At 40.6% G+C, this 22136-nt stretch overlaps 2 protein-coding genes across 4 annotated transcripts; one reads left to right on the forward strand and one right to left on the reverse strand.

Annotated features, from left to right (window-relative positions):
- Positions 1–1445: 1445 nt before the first annotated feature.
- Positions 1446–22027, forward strand: LOC145459043 (uncharacterized). 2 transcript variants are annotated; one of them, XM_080337622.1, is made up of 6 exons: positions 1446–1931; positions 5696–5820; positions 6451–6519; positions 18377–18512; positions 18572–18700; positions 21218–22027. In XM_080337622.1, the coding sequence occupies exons 1-6, from the start codon at positions 1923–1925 to the stop codon at positions 21269–21271; spliced, it is 522 nt and encodes a 173-aa protein (XP_080193748.1). In that variant the 5' UTR covers positions 1446–1922; the 3' UTR covers positions 21272–22027. The 2 variants fall into 2 exon arrangements, with proteins under 2 accessions (XP_080193748.1, XP_080193747.1); XM_080337621.1 differs by lacking the exon at positions 21218–22027 and having other exon boundaries at positions 18572–20086.
- LOC145459042 (uncharacterized) lies at positions 9270–11182 on the reverse strand. Of its 2 annotated transcripts, none has more exons than XM_080337620.1 (6): positions 10828–11182; positions 10425–10502; positions 9961–10047; positions 9649–9735; positions 9502–9588; positions 9270–9439 (listed from the first exon to the last, which is right to left on the reverse strand). In XM_080337620.1, exons 1-6 carry the CDS (start codon positions 11141–11143, stop codon positions 9270–9272), a joined length of 825 nt encoding a protein of 274 aa, XP_080193746.1. In that variant the 5' UTR covers positions 11144–11182. The 2 variants fall into 2 exon arrangements, with proteins under 2 accessions (XP_080193746.1, XP_080193745.1); XM_080337619.1 differs by having other exon boundaries at positions 9502–9609.
- Positions 22028–22136: the final 109 nt, after the last annotated feature.

Here is a 22136-nt window from a genome sequence, read left to right on the forward strand (position 1 = left end):
CTTCCCATTTTTTTCTAGCTGCGGTAGTACTGTTTCTATTTCCAACTTAGCAGAATAGTGGTGACACATGAACCAATTTTTGGATGTTAAAGTGACAGTGTCAGCATCAGTTTATGAATATTTTCATCATTTCAAAACGCCACAAACTGCGATATAATGAAAAGATAGGAAGGTGTCGAAACGACTTGGAGTAGTCTTTGAGATTGGACACCCACCTTGGCCTAGGCCAGTGGTTCCCAACCTTTTTCGACTCATCGCCCCCTTTTCAAGTCCAACACCGATCATCGCCCCCCAAATTTTGTGAACCGAAAAATGGGCATACAAACTGCAATGACCGGCGGGTTGACCAAAAAAAAATGTCAACTTTCCGGCTCGATGTCGAATTTTACACTTTTGCAACCAAATTTTGGTGGGTTGACTAAAAAAAAGGGGCATTACTCCGCCTTGACTCCAATATAGCCGTTTTAACGCGTCATCGCCCCCTTCGCAATTTTCGCCCCTATCGCCCCCTTTGCCCATTTTCGCCCCCCTATCGCCCCCTTCGTCATTTTTGCCCCCCTAGACCGCCAAATCGCCCCCTGGGGGGCGATATCGCCCACGTTGGGAACCACTGGCCTAGGCGATGAAGGATGAGGAATGAACACTGAATGAAAAGTAAAGCAGAAGATATTAAAGGCAAGCCACAAGATGATGTGGCATGTGGCGGAAGGCGAGATCGATGTTAGGTCGTGGTCCGGTAATCCTGAAGCCTTTATTTAGAGAAGAAATTGCTTGTATTTCGACTTGATAGCGGTCATGCTCGACGACTGTCGGATAGCCGGCGAGATGCTGTTCCACAATTGGTATCCGGCATACTTGATAGAGCAATGCGTTTTCTTGTATTCCGTCCTGATCATATGCTGGTAGTTGTTCTAAGTTGATGCGCGTGTGCCGTACTTGTGCGCTTTTGACTCCGAGGTGAAGTAGTCGCTTAAATTTGAGGGACATTGACCACAACGGAACTTGGCAATTTCTAGCTCCCTCATATCTTCTATGTTTAGAACACCAAATCTTTTGAGTAGCGGTTTATCAGTTGCACAGTGCACATCCAGGCCCGCGTATAGGGCTTTGGCAATGATGCGGATGATCCGATGTTGTAGTTTTTGCAGTGGGTCAATCGTATTCTTGCCGGCAGCACCCAACAAAGAATTCCGTATTGTAACTTTGATAGGAATAGGGTGTTGAAAAGTATCAACAGAATCCTAACTGGCAGAGTGTAACTAAGGCGGCGAAACAGACCACATACCTTCGATAGTTGTGGTTTGAGTGATTGTATATGTGACTCTGCCAGCACATGTCCGAATCCAGTAAGGTATTTCAAGGTATCCCAAGGTATTTGGCATTTTTAGCGTTGGAAATTGGTTGGCCAGCGATGTCAACGGTTACGTTATCGCAGAAGTGTTGCCCACTAAACTGTCCTTTAATATTTTCTAATTCGAAGCGATTGCAAAGTAACAGTATATTAATCCTGATGCGCAATTCGAAATAATTTAATATTTGACTAATCACTCAATAAACGGCGACCGTGAACCTCAAGAGTTCCAGTACACCGGCTTTGCAATTGTAAATAAAAGCTGAGCATGATCGTACACAAACCTAATAAAGATATTGATTTCCTAATAGCAGAAAATTAAATTTTCCCAGCGGATAAATGTTGACTTAAATCATCACAGAGGTTCAAGAACCGTGATACTCGGAACTGTAATACAAAAGGGATACCTCATATGTATTGAAGTACGCATAATCTCAATCATTCAAGAAAGACTACGGATCGATATTAATCGATGTCTTGGGCATTAATAACTATAACTCAGTATGTCCTAGTCTAAGCGCTGCAGAAGCAATGAGGCGGCATATACTGGATTGAACTTCCAGTAAGATGCATGCGAAAGGTGAGATATGTTGCATAAATTGTCGTTTCGTGATGATTTAATATTTTGTAGGGCAATAGATGACCTCAGCGGGAATATTGGCGTGGTATAACATTAGAATTCTAATTTTGCGGTAATGTTATAATTTTGCGAAGAAAAGACGCAACTACGGTAGATCGAAACGTGCAAGTGTTGAGGCGGTAGAAAAGTGGGCACCGTACCGAAAAAAAACGATGGACCGGGAACTTTCCGCTTCGGTTAATCAGCCAGTCAAGTCAGTCGGTCAGTCAGATTTATTTCTCCAAAAAGCAAAGTCATTGAGGGTTATTTGACAATGATAGGCCGTGATGGACAGGAGTCGACAAGGTGTAAACTGAGGTGCCATTCAAGTAGCAGCGAGGCTGTAAAAATTCTACTCTGAGACAGGTAGAAACAAGCATAAGTAAAAAATTGATTTTTGAAATGAGTTGATGTAACTGTGAAAGTTGATCACAACCACCGTGAAAGCATACCGATAGTTACTATAAAATTCGAATTAGGACGCGATGAGGGGGTTTATTTCGTCTGCATCACCGAGGTGCTTGGGCGATGAAGATGCGAATGAACCGGAAGGTTATCGAGTAAGCATCATGCACCATCATTCGTCTCCACGCTATTCCGGAGTACTCAACGCCTAACGGAGAAACCGTACACGCAGCAAACAAACTAGTATTCAGAGGTGGTGAATAACAAAGTACTTCTACCTTTTTCATAGTACTCAAGTAGTTTTCCTCCCCTTGTAATCCTCAATCAAGTAATAATAATTTCCAGATACTTGTACTTCGTATATACTGTCATTTCCTTACTCACTTTTCCCTATATACAGTTTGTTATGTAGCAGTATTACATTCTTTCAATGAGAGAGAGAGAATAAGACGGATAAATTTAGGGGCTTTACAGTTTTCACGAAGAGCTAAATAGAATTGAATTTTCATAAAATTTGAAGTCCAGAATTTTGATGGTGCTTCGCGCGGAATAGATATGGAGTGACAAATGTGTTTTCATTTAATTATCGGTCAATATTATTTATATAGCGAGTTGCGTGGTTCTTTTCACACCGCACAAAAGGCATAAAATATATTTTGTGCTCCTTGACATGTTATTTGTATTTTCCTTTTATGCATGGTATCATTACTGTGAGGTCTTCTATTTATTGCCAGTTCTTTTGTCTGGAACACATGCATGTTGAAGTGTAAAACTAAATATAGTATTGCCTCTATTTTCCGGTGGCAAATTAATTGTAAACTGCATTTGTACGACCGACATTATTTTTAGTAACGTACTAATTTCGAAGTTTTAGAGGAACAGATAATTGAAAACGTGGAATCGAAATCACAGAATTTATGCGATAAATTTTGATTCCGAGGGCAAGTTACTCCATTGGCGTGTCCCCGTGTTCTTGCGTAATAGAATATGCAGAGTTCCCAATAAAGTGATCATTTGGAGCATTCGAATCGAATATTTGGCAGTGTTTATTGGATATATGCTTCATTATGATTTTGCTCACGGCTCAATCTTTATGCTATATTTTTCAGTACCGATCTGTTCTGCAAGATGCACCCAATTACACCCAATTAAAAGCGACATTAAGCTGGCACAGCCTTGTATGAGTTCATTGTCGATTGTTACTGCATAGATCAGAGGTCTCAAACTCAAATGTGCTCGCGGGCCAATTTCCTAGTTTTGATGACGTCGCGGGCCGCAGCATCAATAATAGGGAAATTCAATGTATAATTTGCAAACAGCCCTTAATTGACGGGACCTTGCAAAGATCGTGGAAATGTAATTTACCATTGTATTATTCACGCTTGACACGGAAAAAATCGCATTTTCAAATATTTGGATAAAATTGTTCCGGTGTCGGGATATATATAATATTGCAGCTAGTGGACCTTTGACGTGCGACAATTTTATGTAGAATATTTTAAAATCTACTGAAGACTGATCTGATATCAGAGCATTTGAGCGGTTTAGCCTAATCCTGGTTTTGATATAGTCGTGATAAGTATATAGGCTATTGTTACTGTCATTTTCAAAGTCCAATTAATTCAGCGCTAAATTTTTGACTTCGATTATTATTGGAACTTATCAATAACAACTTAAATATAATCATCATTGAGCCATAGTAATAGCATTGCTTTTAAACCTTTTTAGCGATCGTACCCTTTGTGCTTCCAATGAGATTTCTCGTAGCCCCTGTCCATTTTCAACGCAATTTCTGATGGTACCTATATTAAAATCAGAAAGCCCTTTCACATAAAATCGCACGTAGCGCGAATACTATTTTCCAATTGAATAAATTGGCCAAGAAAATATTCCCCAGCATAGAGGCCTAATCGCATCTCGTACACCCTGATGTGGTGCTTCGTACCCCGATGGGCCTACTGGACCTGGTTAAGAACCCTTGGAAGAGAAATGTGTGAAATGAGAATTTATTGGTGTTAGAGCTGTAGAGCGCCCGTACCTTACTCGCCACCGATAATAACATGGATAATGAGAACAAACAACACCCAGCAAGTAACCAACTATACGTCACGGGGGTCACAGTATATGCCAATGGTGGTCATACTGACCTGATTAGATAGCTATATACCCTGCGCAACGCAAGCTATACGACCTTTTGATATATTACTACTCCCGATGACAGTTTCATAGATTGTTGCGTCTGTAGGATTACCAAGTCACCGTTCCGAGTCGCAAGTTCTTCTCTGATTTTAACGTTTGACCCGATTCAACTCGAGTAATTTTTATTAAATCGCCCAGACAATCCGAAATCGAGTAATTTTACGAGAGGGTCGCAACAAACCAAATCACAATTTTTAGTCACGAATCATCAACGGGTCATGTTTTATCATAATGAACTAGGAATGTGACGTATTAGCTGATCTTCTACCGCATGGTAGCTTTTAAAAGTGATGTGAAGTTTGTTGAGATTTCAGTGATTTTCATAGTAGTTTTTGTATGAACTTTAAGTTCTTATATCTAAAAAAGATATGTGGCACTTGAATATATTGTTGGACACTTGAAATTCCAAAATGCCGTCGCGGGCCGCACAAAATGCTCTCGCGGGCCGCGTGTTTGAGATCTCTGGCATAGATCGTCATTGATTCACAATAATCACTCATCTTGTGTTAAAACGTACGAAGTACTGTTTATTGTGACATAACTTAACATGGGAATTGCGAGCATGTGTCGTAATTCAGCTGCGAATTGTCCTAGTTTTTTACGTGCAAATTTTACTTTTCTTCCGTTTCTGGGCATTTTGACCGAATAAAGCGGTGTCCAGATTATCCAGTGTCCGAAAAAGCGGAGTAGACTGTATTCCAAAGGAATAAATAGCAGAGCAAGTTCAGGGACAAGATTGATATGGGCCAAAACAGACTTATTTGTGACGGCATTGCGTGCTGTGTGGCTCACATCACCATTTCTTAACCTATATGGAATATATTGTAGGGTTACCATACGTCCTTTTTTTTACTTTTTTGCCACCCAAACGTCCTCTTTTTTGAGAATTTTGGTTAAAGGGTAAAATTCGAATGAGATACAGTAAATCAGCACTGAAGTAACGCTCCGGCGGCTATTACGGAAGCTGAGCCGGAAAGTTGATCCGAAAATTTTGAAAAAATACTATATTGTTAATCCTAGAACATTCGATATGACTTTTTTGTATATAGGTGATACCCATTATATCACAACACAGCTTAATGTGTCAGGAACTGATTGCTCATTGATTTTTAACGACATAGCTTGATACTGCTTCTGTTCCAATGGCTGGTGCAATACACATGCTCAACAAGTTTTCGAATCGTCCAGAATCAAGTATGGAACATCAGAAGAAAAATTCTAGCACCTACCTTCAAACCCCAAACAGGTAATATCTAAGGTGAAGTATAAATCCGAATTTGAGTAATCTGAGGAGTAATCTGAGGATTACTCGATTTCTGATCTATTACGTTACAAATCATTCATTATTCAGGCAGTCGATTCCGAGCTTAATTTCGCTAGTTGGGGATAAGTATAATGTAGCGTAGCTATATAATGTGTAGGCCTATTCTGCGACTAGGTCGCTACAATCCTGTTCGTGGTATCCTTAGAATAAGTTGCTGAAGGAGACTACATATAGCGAAATCACAGCAAATCCCTTCAATTGTACAAATATGATCTTTATAAGGGCTATGGTACAACTGCACGCTTATCGTTCCATGTCGTTAGGGTCGTTACGGACTAAAAAGTTTAATTTCATCGACATGCGACAAAATATCAACAATTCTCTAAAGAGGTCTAGCTGTTTCATCTTCGAAAAATATCTTTTATAGGTGCTTGATAAATATTTTTCGCGAATATCCATTGCGGGCGGACGGTGCACCAAATCTCAGAGATGATAAGCACCCCAAGAGTTTTCGCTAAAACGATTTTTTTGTTATTAACAATAATAATAATAAATAAACATATGTGCAACTTTCAAATCAGCCAGAATTACATAGCAATCCAATCATTACAGGAGCGTGATGCCTAAAGTACGAAGAACGTTTGGCAAGGATCGAGCACCAAAAAGATTTCGTAAAAAAAGGTGGGGATATAGTCAGGAAAGGCTTTTTGTAGCCGAGAAATTTCGGACAAAAGTTCTCAGACCTAGAATTATATTAGGACTCCGCGAGAAAAATTAAACGGAAAGCTATAGTTCGGAATTCGATTATACCAGTGTCTCACAAACTTTTTTACACGACGCCCATGGGACGCAAACCAAGTATAGAACATCGCCCTAACCCCTCCTGTTTGGTTCATTACGTAAACTTTTGGCCTTGATCTAATTCAGGGGCGGCCAACCTTTTCGGCCAAGGGGCCACATGACATTTGCGAATCTTTGCGCGGGTCACTTGAATGTTGAATGCTGATGACCTTTCTTTAGTCGTCCGATAAGAGCGAACCGGATTACGTAACGATGAAAACAAGACTGGGTGGATTGCACAGATGCCGATTGAAAAGTAATCATCGATTGCCTTAATCGGCGATAATTTAATCAGCGAGCAAGGTCACCTAGTGACTCTGTGGTACAGATACGGATTCGCCTGTGAGTTATCTTATCGCGGATTACTGACGCAAATCGACGCAAATGACGTACGTTAGCAATCAGCTGTTTTCGGTCGGTGGCGGTATGAACTGTGTCGTCATAAGGGAGAGATGCGATCTTCATAGATGTGTATGTTTAGTTGATGTCAGTGAAGTTGTTGTATGAGGTTTATTCGTTGCAGATCTAACTAAACTGTTGCCACTGCATAGTGCTAGGTTATGAACGCCAAGCTTCCCCTTCTACTGTAGAAAATGCGAAGCCAGAATAAAAACGTTTCGAGGTTATGATAAAATGTATTGTAGGACTAGACTACCAAAATCATCGTCTTATACCGGTGTAGCTATGCCAGAAACTGTACATATCCTACTGCAAATTTCGTATGTTGCATGGCATTTATCTAACTACGTTTAATAAGGAATTTCATTTTCCGTTTACACGTTTATTGATGCAGTCGTCGCGATAGCCACTTCACCAATGTGAATATTTATAAATTGAGTTCATACAAAACATCTGTGTAGATTCTGCAGAACATACATTAGCATCAGATTTCTCCATATCAATTGGTTCTGAAGGAGTGTAGAAGTATATTTCAGCCATTGCAAGGATTTAACTGTTGTGCAATGTGGAGATGTTATCCTACAATAAGCATATGCATATTTGCTCAAATGCTGTGAAAATAGGTATGCATTTATGATACAATTTTGCAATGCAAAGTTAACTGCTGTTACCCAGTTGAGTAATCTTGTAAGCTGACAACCAAGCCTCTAGTCAGTTTATCAATAGTTTTACAGTGACCAAAAAATTCAATACAACCTGTTTTAATGAAAAGCTACACCAATATAGTCAAATAACAACCGAGAAGAACAATGGATCCATACCTCGATGTTCTTGCTACGCTCCGGAGGTTAGAGAGTCTTGTAGAAGAAAGAGTGCCAAGAAGATTGGTAAAAGACAGAGCCAATCCACTGGAATGTCTGACTGATGAGAAATTTGTCGATAGGTATCGGCTGTCAAGACAATCCACTGTGGATTTACTGTCCATTATCAAAGATGATTTGACGTATGAAAGTAGTCGATGTCATGCTATCCCGCCCCACTTCCGGCTGCTTGTCACCCTTCGCTTTTTTGCTGCGGGTCATTTCCAAAGGACTGATGGTGATTTGATACCAATGGATAAGAGCAGTGTTTGCAGGATTGTACATCAAGTGTCGAGGGCAATAGCTGGCAAAAGACATGCTTTTATGAAATTCCCTTCAACACCACCGGAAGTGCGTGCCCAAATGAACGCGTTTTATGAGGAACATCAATTCCCAGTAGTTGGCCTGGTTGATGGTACCCATGTCCGAATTTGCAGTCCTGGCGGTGACAACGCTGAATTGTATCGTAATCGAAAAGGCTATTTCTCAATTAATGTACAACTTGCCTGTGATTCCAATATGGAATTCATTCATGTGGTATCAAGATGGGCAGGAAGTACACATGATAGCAGGGTCCTTGAAAACAGTACTCTTCCCATGGCAATTCAAAAAACTGATGGTGTTCTACTTGGAGACAGTGGCTATCCGTGCTTGCCATACCTCATGACCCCTATTTTAAATCCATCCACTCTGTCGGAATCAAGATATAATAAGTCCCACATTGCCACCCGTATTAAAATAGAAAGGACTTTCGGGGTATGGAAACAAAGGTACCGATGTCTAGCAATACCTCTTCGTACCAAGCTGCAAAATTCTTTCACAATTATTGTTGCGACTGTTTGCCTGCATAATTTTTGTATGAGGCGGAGGGAAATTAATCTGAGCGAATACACCGCGGAGGTTAGCGACACCGATAACGTGACAGCACAACCGAGCACGACTTCAGGCAACATGAAGCGGAGAGAGATTGTGCAAAATCACTTTTCTTGAGTGTCTATATCAATTCATCTATTGTTTGAACATCAATAATCACACATTCAATTCCTGGTCTATTACTTTTATTACCAGATCCAGTATGCTTTACTCAGAATTGGACAACTAGAAAATTAGTACAGAATTATAGATATGGTAGGTATTTTGTAATTAAATTAGAATGGGGATATCTGAATATGTCAAAATTTGGAAATTGAATCGCTTTAGTATTGGAGGTTTCTACTGTAGCATTTTCAGCAAAACCAGAAATTAGGTTGGAATTATATTACCATCATTTCGCACTAACTAGTCTAATTAGACAGCCAATTAACTAGTTGTCCAAGTCTGGTTTTTGTTGTTCTATTTCGTTTCGTCGCTGTATTTTTTCAATTTTGCTGCGTGCAGTTCTTTTGCCATTTCCAGTTTTTGCTTTTTAATTTCCAGTTTCTCCCGTTTGACATACATCTTCAATTCGAAATACTTCATTCTGATATTGTGTTGCTCCTTGGCCATTTCCAGGACACTCATTTCTGAACACCACATTTTGATCAGCAACATTATGATTAAAATATAATTTTTTCTCTCAACACACCTGGCTTTTCCAGACTTTGAATTCTGGCCCTCTTTTTTGAGACAATCGGTGTCGATCTGTTTGTTTTCTCTGTTTCCTCTTGTATATCTGCATGCAGCAATGAATAAACTGTGGGCTGCAATATTGTATGCTAATGCTAACACTTACCGGTCTGGTGTTCCATCGCAAAGTCTTTCAAGGGTACTGAAGGTAGTGTTACATCGCCATCAACGAAAAGAGCAGCGGTTTCATTTGCTGCAAGAAAAGTACGGATAACAACAGTTGTATCCTGATAGAGCATGTTGTTGTCAGTCAAAACAACCTCGAATCTTCTATTTGAAGTATTCGTGTGAGAGAGTCTTAATTTTAATCCAACCAAAATACATAACACACAGCAGTGATGGTGGTACAGAAAATATGCTTGCACAGTATTCGGCTACGTTGGTACCAACATGAATTGAAATTACTACCTATACTTACCATCGCTGTTGTGACATGACGAGCCATCCTCTGTGTTCACATCATCGTTAATAATGAAGGTGCAGATTGAATCCTGGGAATATCCATCTGAATAAAAATGCAATGCTTCAGAAGAACAGTAAAATCTATGAAGGCCTACAAAACTTGTTACTGGACTGCTAATACATGCTTCAGTATGAATCTTTCTCAAATATCTAGAAAATTTTAGTTAGAAATACATTAGAAAAGTTACTTTCAAATTTTTCTTTCATGGTTTATCTTATCATCGCGAAACATAGGAAGGACGGAAGACTAAAATCATGAATTGAGTGGAGTTAGAATTATCAGTTTGGAATGGGATGAATTGAGTTGACTCGGTTCACCGCTTCAATATGCCAGACTGTTACAAATTAAAATTTGATGCAAGTTCCTCAGCCGTTGGTTGTAATAGTTAGCCTACATATTCAAAAAAATAATGTGCTCACCATTGTTTGGGTAGCTATCCAATACACTATCGTCGTCATACGGATGTTTCAGACTTTCAATTTGAGATGGGATAAGTTCTGAAAAGTGATAATAAATATACCAGTTTTATGAAAACAAATGCAGATTAATCAAGAAGCGGTTCACATTCGAGATTCGCTGAGCAGTGTTCCCCATGTGCCATTTTCGTATAGCTGATGTGCAGCAGACTCTGGATATGGTTAGTTTTTTATGAATACAAAAAGACAATATATGTATGTTTTTCAAGCTCATCAAAATTCATATATTTGGCTCAAAACGAGCGTCAATATATGTATGAAGCACGCTGCGAGTCACGATAAACACAGATGGAAACAATAAATCAGCTAATGCGAATTTTTAAGAATTGCCAGTCAAGTTACCTACCGAAAACCTTTTCCAAGAGGTCGTCAACTGGAGGTGGCGGTGGGCCACCACCAGTTTTGGCCCGTTCCACGCGTCGTGAGGCATAAATCTTTTTTGCTTTTTGTTTCATATTTTTCCATGCATTCTGGATTTGGCCAGTTGTCCGCGCAGGACCATTATTCATGGCTGCATATTTCTTGCTGATTGCATCCCAGGCGACATCTTTTTGTTTTGTTGTTTTGCCATCTGTTTTTTTGTTTTCCACAGTTGCAATATATTCTTCAATCAATTCTATTAATCGAAACTTTTCTTGTCTATTGAAATTCTCCGTCCTCATACTCTAATTCCAAAGTATACTACCGATTTTTATGCAGCCTGTAAAATGGCCAGAGGTGGTCAGTAACGAAGTACTTCTACTTTTTCGAAGTACTCAAGTAGTTTTCCTCTAATTCTGGTACTTACCCAAGTAGATCTGATTTTCGCTACTTCTACTTCTACTTCATAATATTTTGTGCTCTACTTACTTACTTTTCGCTATTTTTAGTTTGTCAAGTAGAAGTAGTTCAATCTTCCAATCAGGTAGATAGTCTGAGGAATTTCGGGGCTGTTTTCACGGAGTACCACCATTTGATTTCCATAAAAAAGCCAGTAAAGCCAGAATTTCAGTCGCGCAGTGGATACGGCGTTACCAGTATGATTTCACGAAAGTATCGATGAATATAATTCATGTGGCGGGTTGGCGTGATTCCGTTCACACAGGGATATCCAGAATTATATATCTAGATATCCCTGAGTCCACACCACATTGTCGCCCTTCGCGCATATGAAATAATTCATCGCAGTATATATGGTTAATCATAACGTTTGAAACTGATGTTTCGCAATCCAGCATTTAATTACTTGTCATATCGTAATCTAGCATGTCCACGGCGCTTCCTAACTTGGAATAGTGGACTCTGACCTTTTTTGTTAGTTTTAGAGCTGTTTCAGCATACCACCGTTGATACTTTCTGGACTAAAGGCATGGAAAACGTTTACCGCTTTTAGAACTAGTATTTATGTTCTATTTTCAATTCCCAGTATCATATACTTTGAGTTATAATCAATATCAGTTCTTTGGTATGGATACCATGCATGTTGAAGTTTGAAAGCAAGTGTAGTAATGCCTGTAATTTCCGGAAATAAAGCTACACAATATGGGATTTTTACGGCCCACCATATTTTTTATTAACGTTTACTAATCGCGCAAAGTGTTTACACCGTATCCTATACAACTCTTCCGTATTGCTCTTCGACTAAACTACGGACCTTATAATATGGGGGATGGCGCCATACCATGCTATTTTTTAAAACGTGCTGTTCGAGAAAACAGGATAAGTATCGCATTTCCATATCAATCCTATCATTTTCATCCCATGATGTGGACGAATGCTTATGCTATCAAAAATTGGATACCGGCTGGTATGCATCAATGTGAATATAGCTCGTCACCTTTCGCATAGCTTAATTTGCACCTTTATACAATCCATGTGAACAAATTAGGATCGTTTTCACAACTACTTACTTACTTAAGTACTTTTAAAGTCAGTCAATTCTACTTCTACTTCAAGTAGTTTAAGGTTGCTTATGGAAGAAGTACTTTTACTCGTACTTGAGTAGATTTTTTCGTCGGTACTTCTACTTCTACTTGAGTAGCTTTCTTGGCTACTTTGACCACCTCTGAAAATGGCATACCGGTAATCATATCATAACGTACTCTCAGCTGTGGTGGGCCTTATTATATGCGCAAACAGTTGTAGTAGTGTCAGAGTACAATAATTTCAGCTAATACCGCAACTGCACGCGAGAGCTTCTACTCAACACCATCTCAGTACCAAGCACAGGTGTCTATAGCCAGCCCAGACAGCAGCCACGCCGCGAAGCACACAGCCGATTAACTTTCTAGACACCTCGTTCGGCGGATAACATTTGACCGATTAAAATTCACGGATTAGTGGCTAATCGTTATCTGTACCACGGAAGGCAGCCGATTACTGACGTTTAATCGACGATTACCACTTAATCGACATCTGTGCAATCCACCCTTAGCCTTCGCATCAAAATCGATTAGAAATATGTAATGAAAAGTCAGTGTGCATAGTGCAGTCATGATCTAATCGCCCCAAGCGCGAATTTTTTTTTAAAGTTAATGAATGAAATCGGCCGATCGTAATATTATTGGCTTAAATTGCGGGTCGCCGCTGTATGCCGCTGTGTTCACTTGGAAAGGACAGGATTGTTCGGCACCAAGGCATATAAATTTTCAAGATTTCGGCTTAGATGCGTCTATCATTTTGTGCAAAGGTTTCATCGCCGACAATCTTTCTGCAAGTGCAGACGCGAAGTCGGATATTGGACGACACGTTGTCTCATAATTTCGAGTATTGTCAGACTCAATTCGGAAAATTTTCAGGAGGGGGTACTAAAGCAAGAAATTGAGTGACAATAAATCGCGCAAAGCACTAAGTAAAATATGAAGTTAAATAAATCTACAACGAAATATTCTACGTTATTGTCGGATACGAAGATCTACGAAAAATGTGGCGGGCCCCTGGTTACGCAAATGCGTCGGAACTGATATTTAAGTCATCAAGAACCAAAATTTCGTGGTCAAGCTAATAAAATTTTTGCTTGGCCGTGCAAATTCACAATAAATTACTTGCGTAATTTATTATTTGATATTATAGCAAATTTCGGGAATTATCTCGCGGGCCACTCAGAATCTGATCGGGAGCTCCATCTGGCCCGCGGGCCACGGGTTGGCCGCCTCTGATCTAATTCATTGCTCGATATACGTTATGTATACGCTATGCCAAAGTCGGATCTTGTACGGATTCTAAGGACAGTCGAATCAGTAAAAACAATCGTACAAGGCAATTTCTCTTCCATGTAATAGCACTTCGCTTTGGAGCGTTGTACATGCGTTTGAATGTGTGCTCATAACTAGCGCTCAATAAGTGTTAGTGAATAATTATAGCATTTGGTATTTGATTGATAGATTGTTTGCCTAGAAAACTTAATGTAGCATAACAATGAGCATAAGCGAGAGCGTTAGTGACGATTTGCGATTGAATGCATCTTGTACGGCCGCGAAAGCTGTGATCACATTTTCATAAATCAGACTCTGAGAGAGAGAGAGAGAGAGAGAGAGAGAGAGAGAGAGAGAGAGAGAGTCTTTGGTGCACAGAGAGAGTCAGGACCGTGACTGCCGCACCCCAAACCCCCCAATCAGGGGTGGCAGAGCTCGAAGGGGCCCAAAGTTGGTATTACCATAAATCATAGAGTATTTTTTGGGAAATTTATGAAACCTTTTCAAAATAAAATTCGCGCCAGGCGCGATTTAATGTTGTCAAATATATTGATTATTGGGTATACCTTTTCCCTCAACAAAAAATAAGCATGATTTATAGAAATGGGCACTTCAGCATCAGCCATTACCGCGCCACGACGCACCACAACATATGAAGTTATAGGCTATGTAACATGCGACTCCGAGAAGTGTGCCAGAAGGATCAGCAGCGAGAAGATCTTGGCCGAAAAAGACTTGCCCTTGTGCTGACAGAAAACTTCGATATATAGATATATGTTTAATTGTCCATAGGCCCCTAAATGGCTGGCGCCGAATGTTCCTGTCCTGGCGATCTGATTCCCATAAGACAAATGCCCACTCGAGGGAGCATTATTTGCCATTAAAGAAATACCAATTTGAAATCTTGTACGTCTTTTAGTCTGGTACGACTGGGCGATTTCAATATCTTTTGACATAGAAGATAGGAGGTCATGAAATAGCATCATGTAAAGAAGTCATTATACCAACGGGTACACCTTTTCCAACACAACTCACTCAGCTCTACCGGTAAATCTGAGTACGTGAGCAGAGAGAGGATAAAAATTGATAGCAATATATATGCAATTCCCGATTATACTGACCGATTTAATCATGAATTATAGAATTTTTTCGCGCTTCGCGCGTACAGGCGACACAAGCCCGCTCGCTAAACGGACACCAAATGTAGATGACAAGTAGCGGCAAAAAGCGTATAGCCTGAGGGGGTCTGGGGAACAAAGCCACCAGAAGTTAGGTTTATTACCCTATGGGAAGCCCAAGACCAACGTTTTTTTTTGGGGGGGAGGCTGGGGGCTGACGAAGTAATGTTACGATCCTGGAGAGAGTTATTAATTTACGGACTTTCCCCAAGTTTTCCATGGTCCGTCCCGCCCCCGTTCACTCTCAGCACCCCTCCGAGGTCGCAAGCGCCCTCTTTGCGAACCACTGGACTATACGTTAGTGCAGGGGTGGGCAAACTTTTGAGCCAGCGGGCCGCATTCGACATCTGAATCCATTCGCGGGCCGCACTATATAAAATTGGGATTATGAACCAAAACACAATGTTGGTATTTGATTATATAGTGAGGACATTGAGATAATATATGTCTATTTATTACAAACCAAACATTGCGTTGATGATATCGTACCCGTGTCAGAAACAGTGGCGAGATTTCATAGACTGGTCGACCTCAATAACCAATTGGTCAAAACTATAGAGATGACAGTCGGTTGTCCCGATTCTTAGAACAGCGACCTGTTCAAAGATTTAATAATTCCACTTTTGGTTCAGTTTCAGGACACACAATGCCGACAGCATCATAACCATGTTAGCTTCTAACACGCTTCTACGCTGTGTAGATAATACATAAATACTTAAATCCTACGCATAACGAATCTACCTAAGACACGCGTGAATCGTTTTTTATAAGCACGACCACTGAAATAATAAAACCAGAGTGGCCAATCTAAAATCTGCACACACGTGATCCGAATTATGTCAATCTCATTTAGGATTTTTGTGATGTTTAGCAGTTGAAACCTTTCAAACTGCGTTAGCCTTGTGTCGTCGGGCTGTCGGATCAGAAATTAAACATAAAAAATAATATAGGAAGTATTTACCTCGGAACAGTGGTTATCAAACTTTGTAAAACACGCCCCCCTCCGTTATGATGGTGAAAGATATCGTGCCCCCCTTATTGTCATATCACAAAAGGCAACTAGGATGCTAGCCAACCTAATGGACAGTTTGATGGCATGTAGGTTACGACCATGGATGAGAGATTTTAATATATGAAATTCAGACTAAAGACGAATCAGCAGTAAATCGCGCGAAGCGCGAAAATTTTCTTTAGTTGAGCTCAGCTTCGCGCCCCCCTTTATATGCTTTCACGCCTCCAAGTGGGGCGCACCCCCAGTTTGAGAACCACTGCGTTAGAATTATCATGGTGATAAAGATATATACTAAGAAAAAGTTTAATCAAGTCCCTGCATTAATTCGATTTTTAGTACGCATTTTATCACTATTTTCAATAAGTTTCTTTAAACTCTCGCGGGCCGCACAGAACGGTGTTGCGGGCCGCATGCGGCCCGCGGGCCGTAGTTTGCCCACCCCTGCGTTAGTGCGTTGCAGGTATTTGGACAACATCGTGATTTGTAGACACTCACATATAAGTCGCAACTGGGTGTACGATGTAATATCCTCAAACCACCCCCACCCAAACGACTGACCAAGATGTAAGCTACCAAAACTCATCATGCATAATAGCCCCCCAAGTAAAAGCTGAATATGATTGCATGGCGGCCACGCACCAATACCGTGGACGCGACAGATCACTTAGTTTGACTCTTCTCCGATAATATAGCTCATTGTGTGGCATGTATAATTTCAGGCTTAGTTGAGTTATAGGTCGCCTGATTCTGAGTCTGTTTGAGAATGAATTAATGAAGCCCTTGGATTTATCCACAATATCGCATGAGTAGTACGCCAGTGCCAGTGACGTGCGGTGAGGTTCATGGATGGTGAGGCACGGACCCCTCCACACACACACACGCATACACACACAAACACGCACGCACGTAAAGTACCTGATAAAGACACCCAAAATGTGAATAACAACAGTAGCGAGTATAGAGAGCATTTTCTTTGCACACTGATAGATAGCCGCTGCAATTCCACATTACATGTGGGACTGGTCGCTATCGTGCTAAATGGGCAAGTTTAGACGGATAATAATTACTATCTCTTCAAGTACCGGTATAAATTATTCGAAGCTCATCAAAGTAGCGTCCTCATTTTCAAATATTTTTTCAGTAAAAAAACACTAGATTTGCCGAATTTCGGAAGAAAATACACAGGGCACTAGGTCAAGTAAAAATACACTAGATCTAATGTAGAAGCACTAGGAGTGGCACCACTGACCACTGACCACAAACAACGACAACGCAGGCTATGTAAGTATAGCTACCGCATACCACAATTAAGGTTATTATTATTATTAAAAGTTTTCAGTGGCACTTATCACCTGTTAAGGTCTTGTGTGCAACGGACGCAAATAAGTTCAGGAAAGCTTAGGAAAAGGGCACTCAGCATGAAAACGGCACTCAGATGTATCTAGCACTTGATAGGACCAATTCAGAAACAGCGGGCGATAGGGCAGAGTTAGACAACACTCCAAACAGATTAAAATGAAGGTTGAGCCTAGTACACTCCTCGCGCAGAAATATGCGATAAAATTGATATTCCGGACATACAATAACGAAATGGTACACTGTTTCGGGTACATGACAACGTTCACAAAGGGTTATAGGTATTGCAGTTGAACACACCATAAAGGCCACGAACAACGACAGCAGCCTATGCAAGTAGCTATCACATAGCACAATTTAACGGAAAAAACATAACAGCTACATAAGTAAGTATTTGCTCCGCATTACGTATTGGCCGTCGCTACTAGATATAATTCCTACAAGACTGTTGGATTCTGAAATCGGTAGCGCGTTTGACTGTGCTGCGATTGTCCAATTGTTAGCGAATAATGCATGAGGCAGATTCGTTTGTGCCTCACCTGACAATTGTTTCTCTGCGATGGCATTGTCTGTGATAAAGCCGAATGTCACCTTCCTTGGCAATTTTTGGGGGTTCTGGTGCTCTGACACTGTTAATATGATGATTTTCGGAATCAGTGGGACGATAGCATTTGATTGATACCAGTTGTTATGAATTCCGAGCAATTTATGATAAATTGCATTGTCGCAGGTGAGGCACGACCCGCCCGTGCCTCACCTGTGCCTTAACTCTCCAAACGCGCTGTATTTTTGAATAATAATTATGCAAATTGATGATATTGGGTGAAAAAATATTCAAATTTAGTTATTTATGAACATCGATGTAAAATATCAATAATCATCGACTCGATTTTCACAATGTTCACTTACTCGCCCTGAAGACAGGTGAGGCACTGCCTCACCTGCCTCATTGGACCGCACGTCACTGGCCAGTGCGTATCAGGGTAAGCTATGAAGTTGGTTGACGCCGTGGGCACATCAATACAACCATTACATTAATTAATCGCTCATCTCCTTTTAGCACCATCAATATATGTTTGAAGATATTATGCTGAAGGCATTCGGCACCATACGTAAACCCTGAAATACAATTTTTGTCAGGCGACTCCAACACATATAATGTACTTTTATCGTCAGATGGAGAGGCATTCATCCTTTGCTAAGGAGGAGTATATGTACGATTATTCTCGCAATATGTGGAGTACTGACGGGTGTTGCTTTGATTCTCGTGGAAACAAATGCAAAATCTACAGCTGAGTGTCAATGCAATACTGTGAGATAGTGTACCGACGAAGCGTATCATGATCTTAACATGAACTTTTTAATTTTCAGATTTATATAGTAGGAGTATCCATAGTTGTTTTCTCCAGTGTGGTGTGTCTTGTAGGCCTATTATGGTTATGCAGAAGTTATAAGAGAATGCGGCGGGAAGGGGTCCCAAAGGCAACCGAAAACCAGAAGGTAACGAGTCTGTTAACTGTATACATGTGTCAGTATAACTGCCGAATCCTGTTTCATGATCACCATTCCCATTGCTGTGGTCAATCTGGTCATGATCCATGACCATGGCTATATATATATTTCAGATAGGCCTACACAAATCATATTTATAGTAGCATAATCGCTAAAATCACAGGCACCGTTAGACCCTACTTCAATCACTGAAATTTACAAATGCAGAGGTAACAATGGCAATTACCGAAATACATAAGTTTATGTCAATCCGCGGAATGTATTTTTAATGAACCTTCAGCAATGTTTTTACTTTACTGTATGTCTAGGCTACAGCGTATAGATTAACAACTTGATTCGACAATTCTGATGCTATTCTATTTGTACTGTGTATACCTACAACAGGGGCGGGCAACTTCTCCAGTCGGCGGGCCGGATATATGAAAATTAAGCACTTATTGGCGGGCCGGATCGATGAATCGACACATTATTCGCCCATTTATCCACATATACAAGGTGTAAATCGTATTTAATGAATGTATGTTAACGACAGCAATGTCACTTCAAAGCCATTTCTCGCCCATAATGATGAAGACAATGTGGGTTCGAGAACAGCATTGTCATACAGGCGCCGCCATGTCTGCTTCTCTCTGATCAATCAACACACGGTGCAATGCAATCACTAATTAAGATTTCAAGGCGTTCGATAAGCCCGGTACCCCAAATTTACCAAGATATCAATTCATTAGGGCTGAGTAGATGACGAGATAGTGTCGTTGTTCCACTATGTGGCCTATTTATCTCGATATTGAATCCATGCGGACCGCGGCTTCTACGACATTTGAAAAGTGGCCCGTGACCCGTTTTGAGTAGGCGACCCCTGGCATAAGCGGTGTCTTACAAAAGCCTAGAAGTGTGCCGTGCTACAAGTCGGCAGCTACGGAATCAAAAGTAAGAAATATCGGCCTGGTGTAAATGACCATTGTAGTCGACAAACGCCATGATTATCACAAACGATATTTGGGTTGAGTACATCGTAAATGCCGATAATGCAAGTCTTCCCGCTTCAACGAACTTACGCGTAAGCTCCACTCTCGCACGCTGCGCAGTGCGCATACATGTATATAATAACAATCAGTCACCAAAATTTGACGTAGTAAGCAAGTAGCGGGGAATCTCGGCAGATTGTATCCGCGGGCCACATTATCATATAAGACGGAAAACTGTCCGCGGGCCGGACAAAATCACTTTGCGGGCCGTATGTTGCCCGCCCCTGACCTACAACATTGTTAGCAACCAACTCTCGGTCTGTCGGGGATATCTAGATAACATGTCCCCATCTTTGTATATCCTGTATCGTGTGACATCGTATTATTTTGTAATAACATGAGATGTCTACCTATTTAAACATCCGAAGGAGACGGTTCCGGGCCATATGAAAATCAAGAATGATATTTGCCTTATTGTGATTCCTAATAACGAATTACACACGTTTTCAGAATACCGTTCAGTCCACGGATACTAGAATAATTTCACGAGATTCCGTTCAATTACTTCCTTTTGTTGCAAAAATCCACGTACCTATTATAGTATTTTATTTAACGAAGCTCAAATATGAATGAGAAAAATCTGAGATAACGAAATAAAATAGGCCCGAGAAGCATTACCTCCCTCCCGGGATCACCGGTGCTTTTGAAAATCATTCGCACAATGTTCAATTCTACGTGAGTTAATCTAATACATTTCTGCTTGCTGATGAGTAGGGCGTTTTTTTTACATGTCAAAATTTGTCAAAATTTTGTCAAAATTGTAGCGTTAGGTCAGAATGAGTCAAAATTGTTTACTAAGTCAAAATTCTTTTGACCTCTGCATTTCGTTTGCATCGTAGATTTTGCACTGTCGGTGAACTTATCATTTGATATTTTACAGCTTGTAGCCTACTTTATAGGACTACCGTTGTAAACGGCCCATCGTCTGCTCATTGTGAATCATAAACGGTCAAATGAAACAAATAGGTTGACATGGTTTTAAGGTCAACGTACCGCAATATCCTAACTGAAACAAGACTGCTTGGGCATTGCATGGTTCTTATATCAAGAAGCGCAAGATGGAAAATAGTGACGTAGACAACATTGTCAGAATGAAGCAACACGGTGTGTCAAAAAAATCGCCCTACTGATGAGTTACCAGCACAGTATAGATGACAAAACACGAAGATATACAACTGAGCAGTGAGCAATCTACCTCGCAAAGGTGTAGCCTTGCCCTTGATAAAAGGCATCCCCCAGTGTATTAGACCTTGGAGAAAATTAACATCAGAGATGTCTTAGGTCTGGTATGATAACAGTCACAATCCTACCCCTACATCTACAATACAGGGTCAGTGCCCTGTACAAAACGCAAAGTTCCTCTAAATGCAACGGTGTTGATGTTTGTGTCGTAGCTTCATTTACTCGGATTAACATTGTGTCATATAGACGAGTTGCGTCATAAAAGGTTGCATATTTACATCATCAATTTTTGTAGGTGTTACAAAGCGATATTACATTGGATCGACGACAGCGGCAGGCAACTATGTGACTGTGAACAGTATTACAATAACATGAATCGGTCGATATCGACAACATTCTATTTTTGTAAAGCGTTCAGCTTTTCTATAGAAATTTGCCATAGCAAATTTGATATACTATTTTGAAATATTCGGAAATATATGCGTTATATTCAACAGTAAAGTGCTCGTAGAAATTAAATCACGGGGCTGATTTGTTCGTGTCGACTGCTATTTGGCACTGAGTACGCATCTACAGTACGCAAATGATATATGTGGATTGTGGATTTCACCATGGCGCGTGGTTTGAATCCATTCGGCGGCGGCTTCTTGCACGAATTTAACCTTTACATCCATACCAGTTGGCATTAATGAGTCAGATAACCATATACAAATGAAGTCATAACATAACATAATATAACATCGTTGGGTTATATTTTTCATCTGAACAGTCACACACAATGTACAATGCGATAAGACACACTGCGATGTCATGAACAGTTAGGAGGATGTCGAACGACACGCATCAGTAGCGATCCTTTTCTCTAACATCCACCTCGGCCTGGAATGCCCGATGTCACAGTTCTTATCGATGTTGATCTTTTTCGAAGCCGCGGTACTTTCTACTAGTTCTTTCCATTCCTTGTGAGTGCTTTCTTTCGTCGGGTCTTTTTACTGGGCTTTTTTGTCGCCGTAAGAACGGCAACGGCGGGGAAAGAGGAGCCCAGATAAACTATAGATAAACCTCCGAGGGGAATCGAACCCGATGGGCGCTTATCGTAACCACTACTGTTAGAATCAGTTCTGCGTACGTTTAACATTTGGCGACTTATTCCCGGCGTGGTATACGTCGATGTTTACTGAAAAGATTTTGCGCTTGTCGCCTGACGGCCTTTT

Source organism: Botryllus schlosseri, chromosome 16, assembly GCF_051294905.1.
Source record: "Botryllus schlosseri isolate E-star chromosome 16, Bs_hap1, whole genome shotgun sequence".
Lineage (NCBI taxonomy): Eukaryota > Metazoa > Chordata > Ascidiacea > Stolidobranchia > Styelidae > Botryllus > Botryllus schlosseri.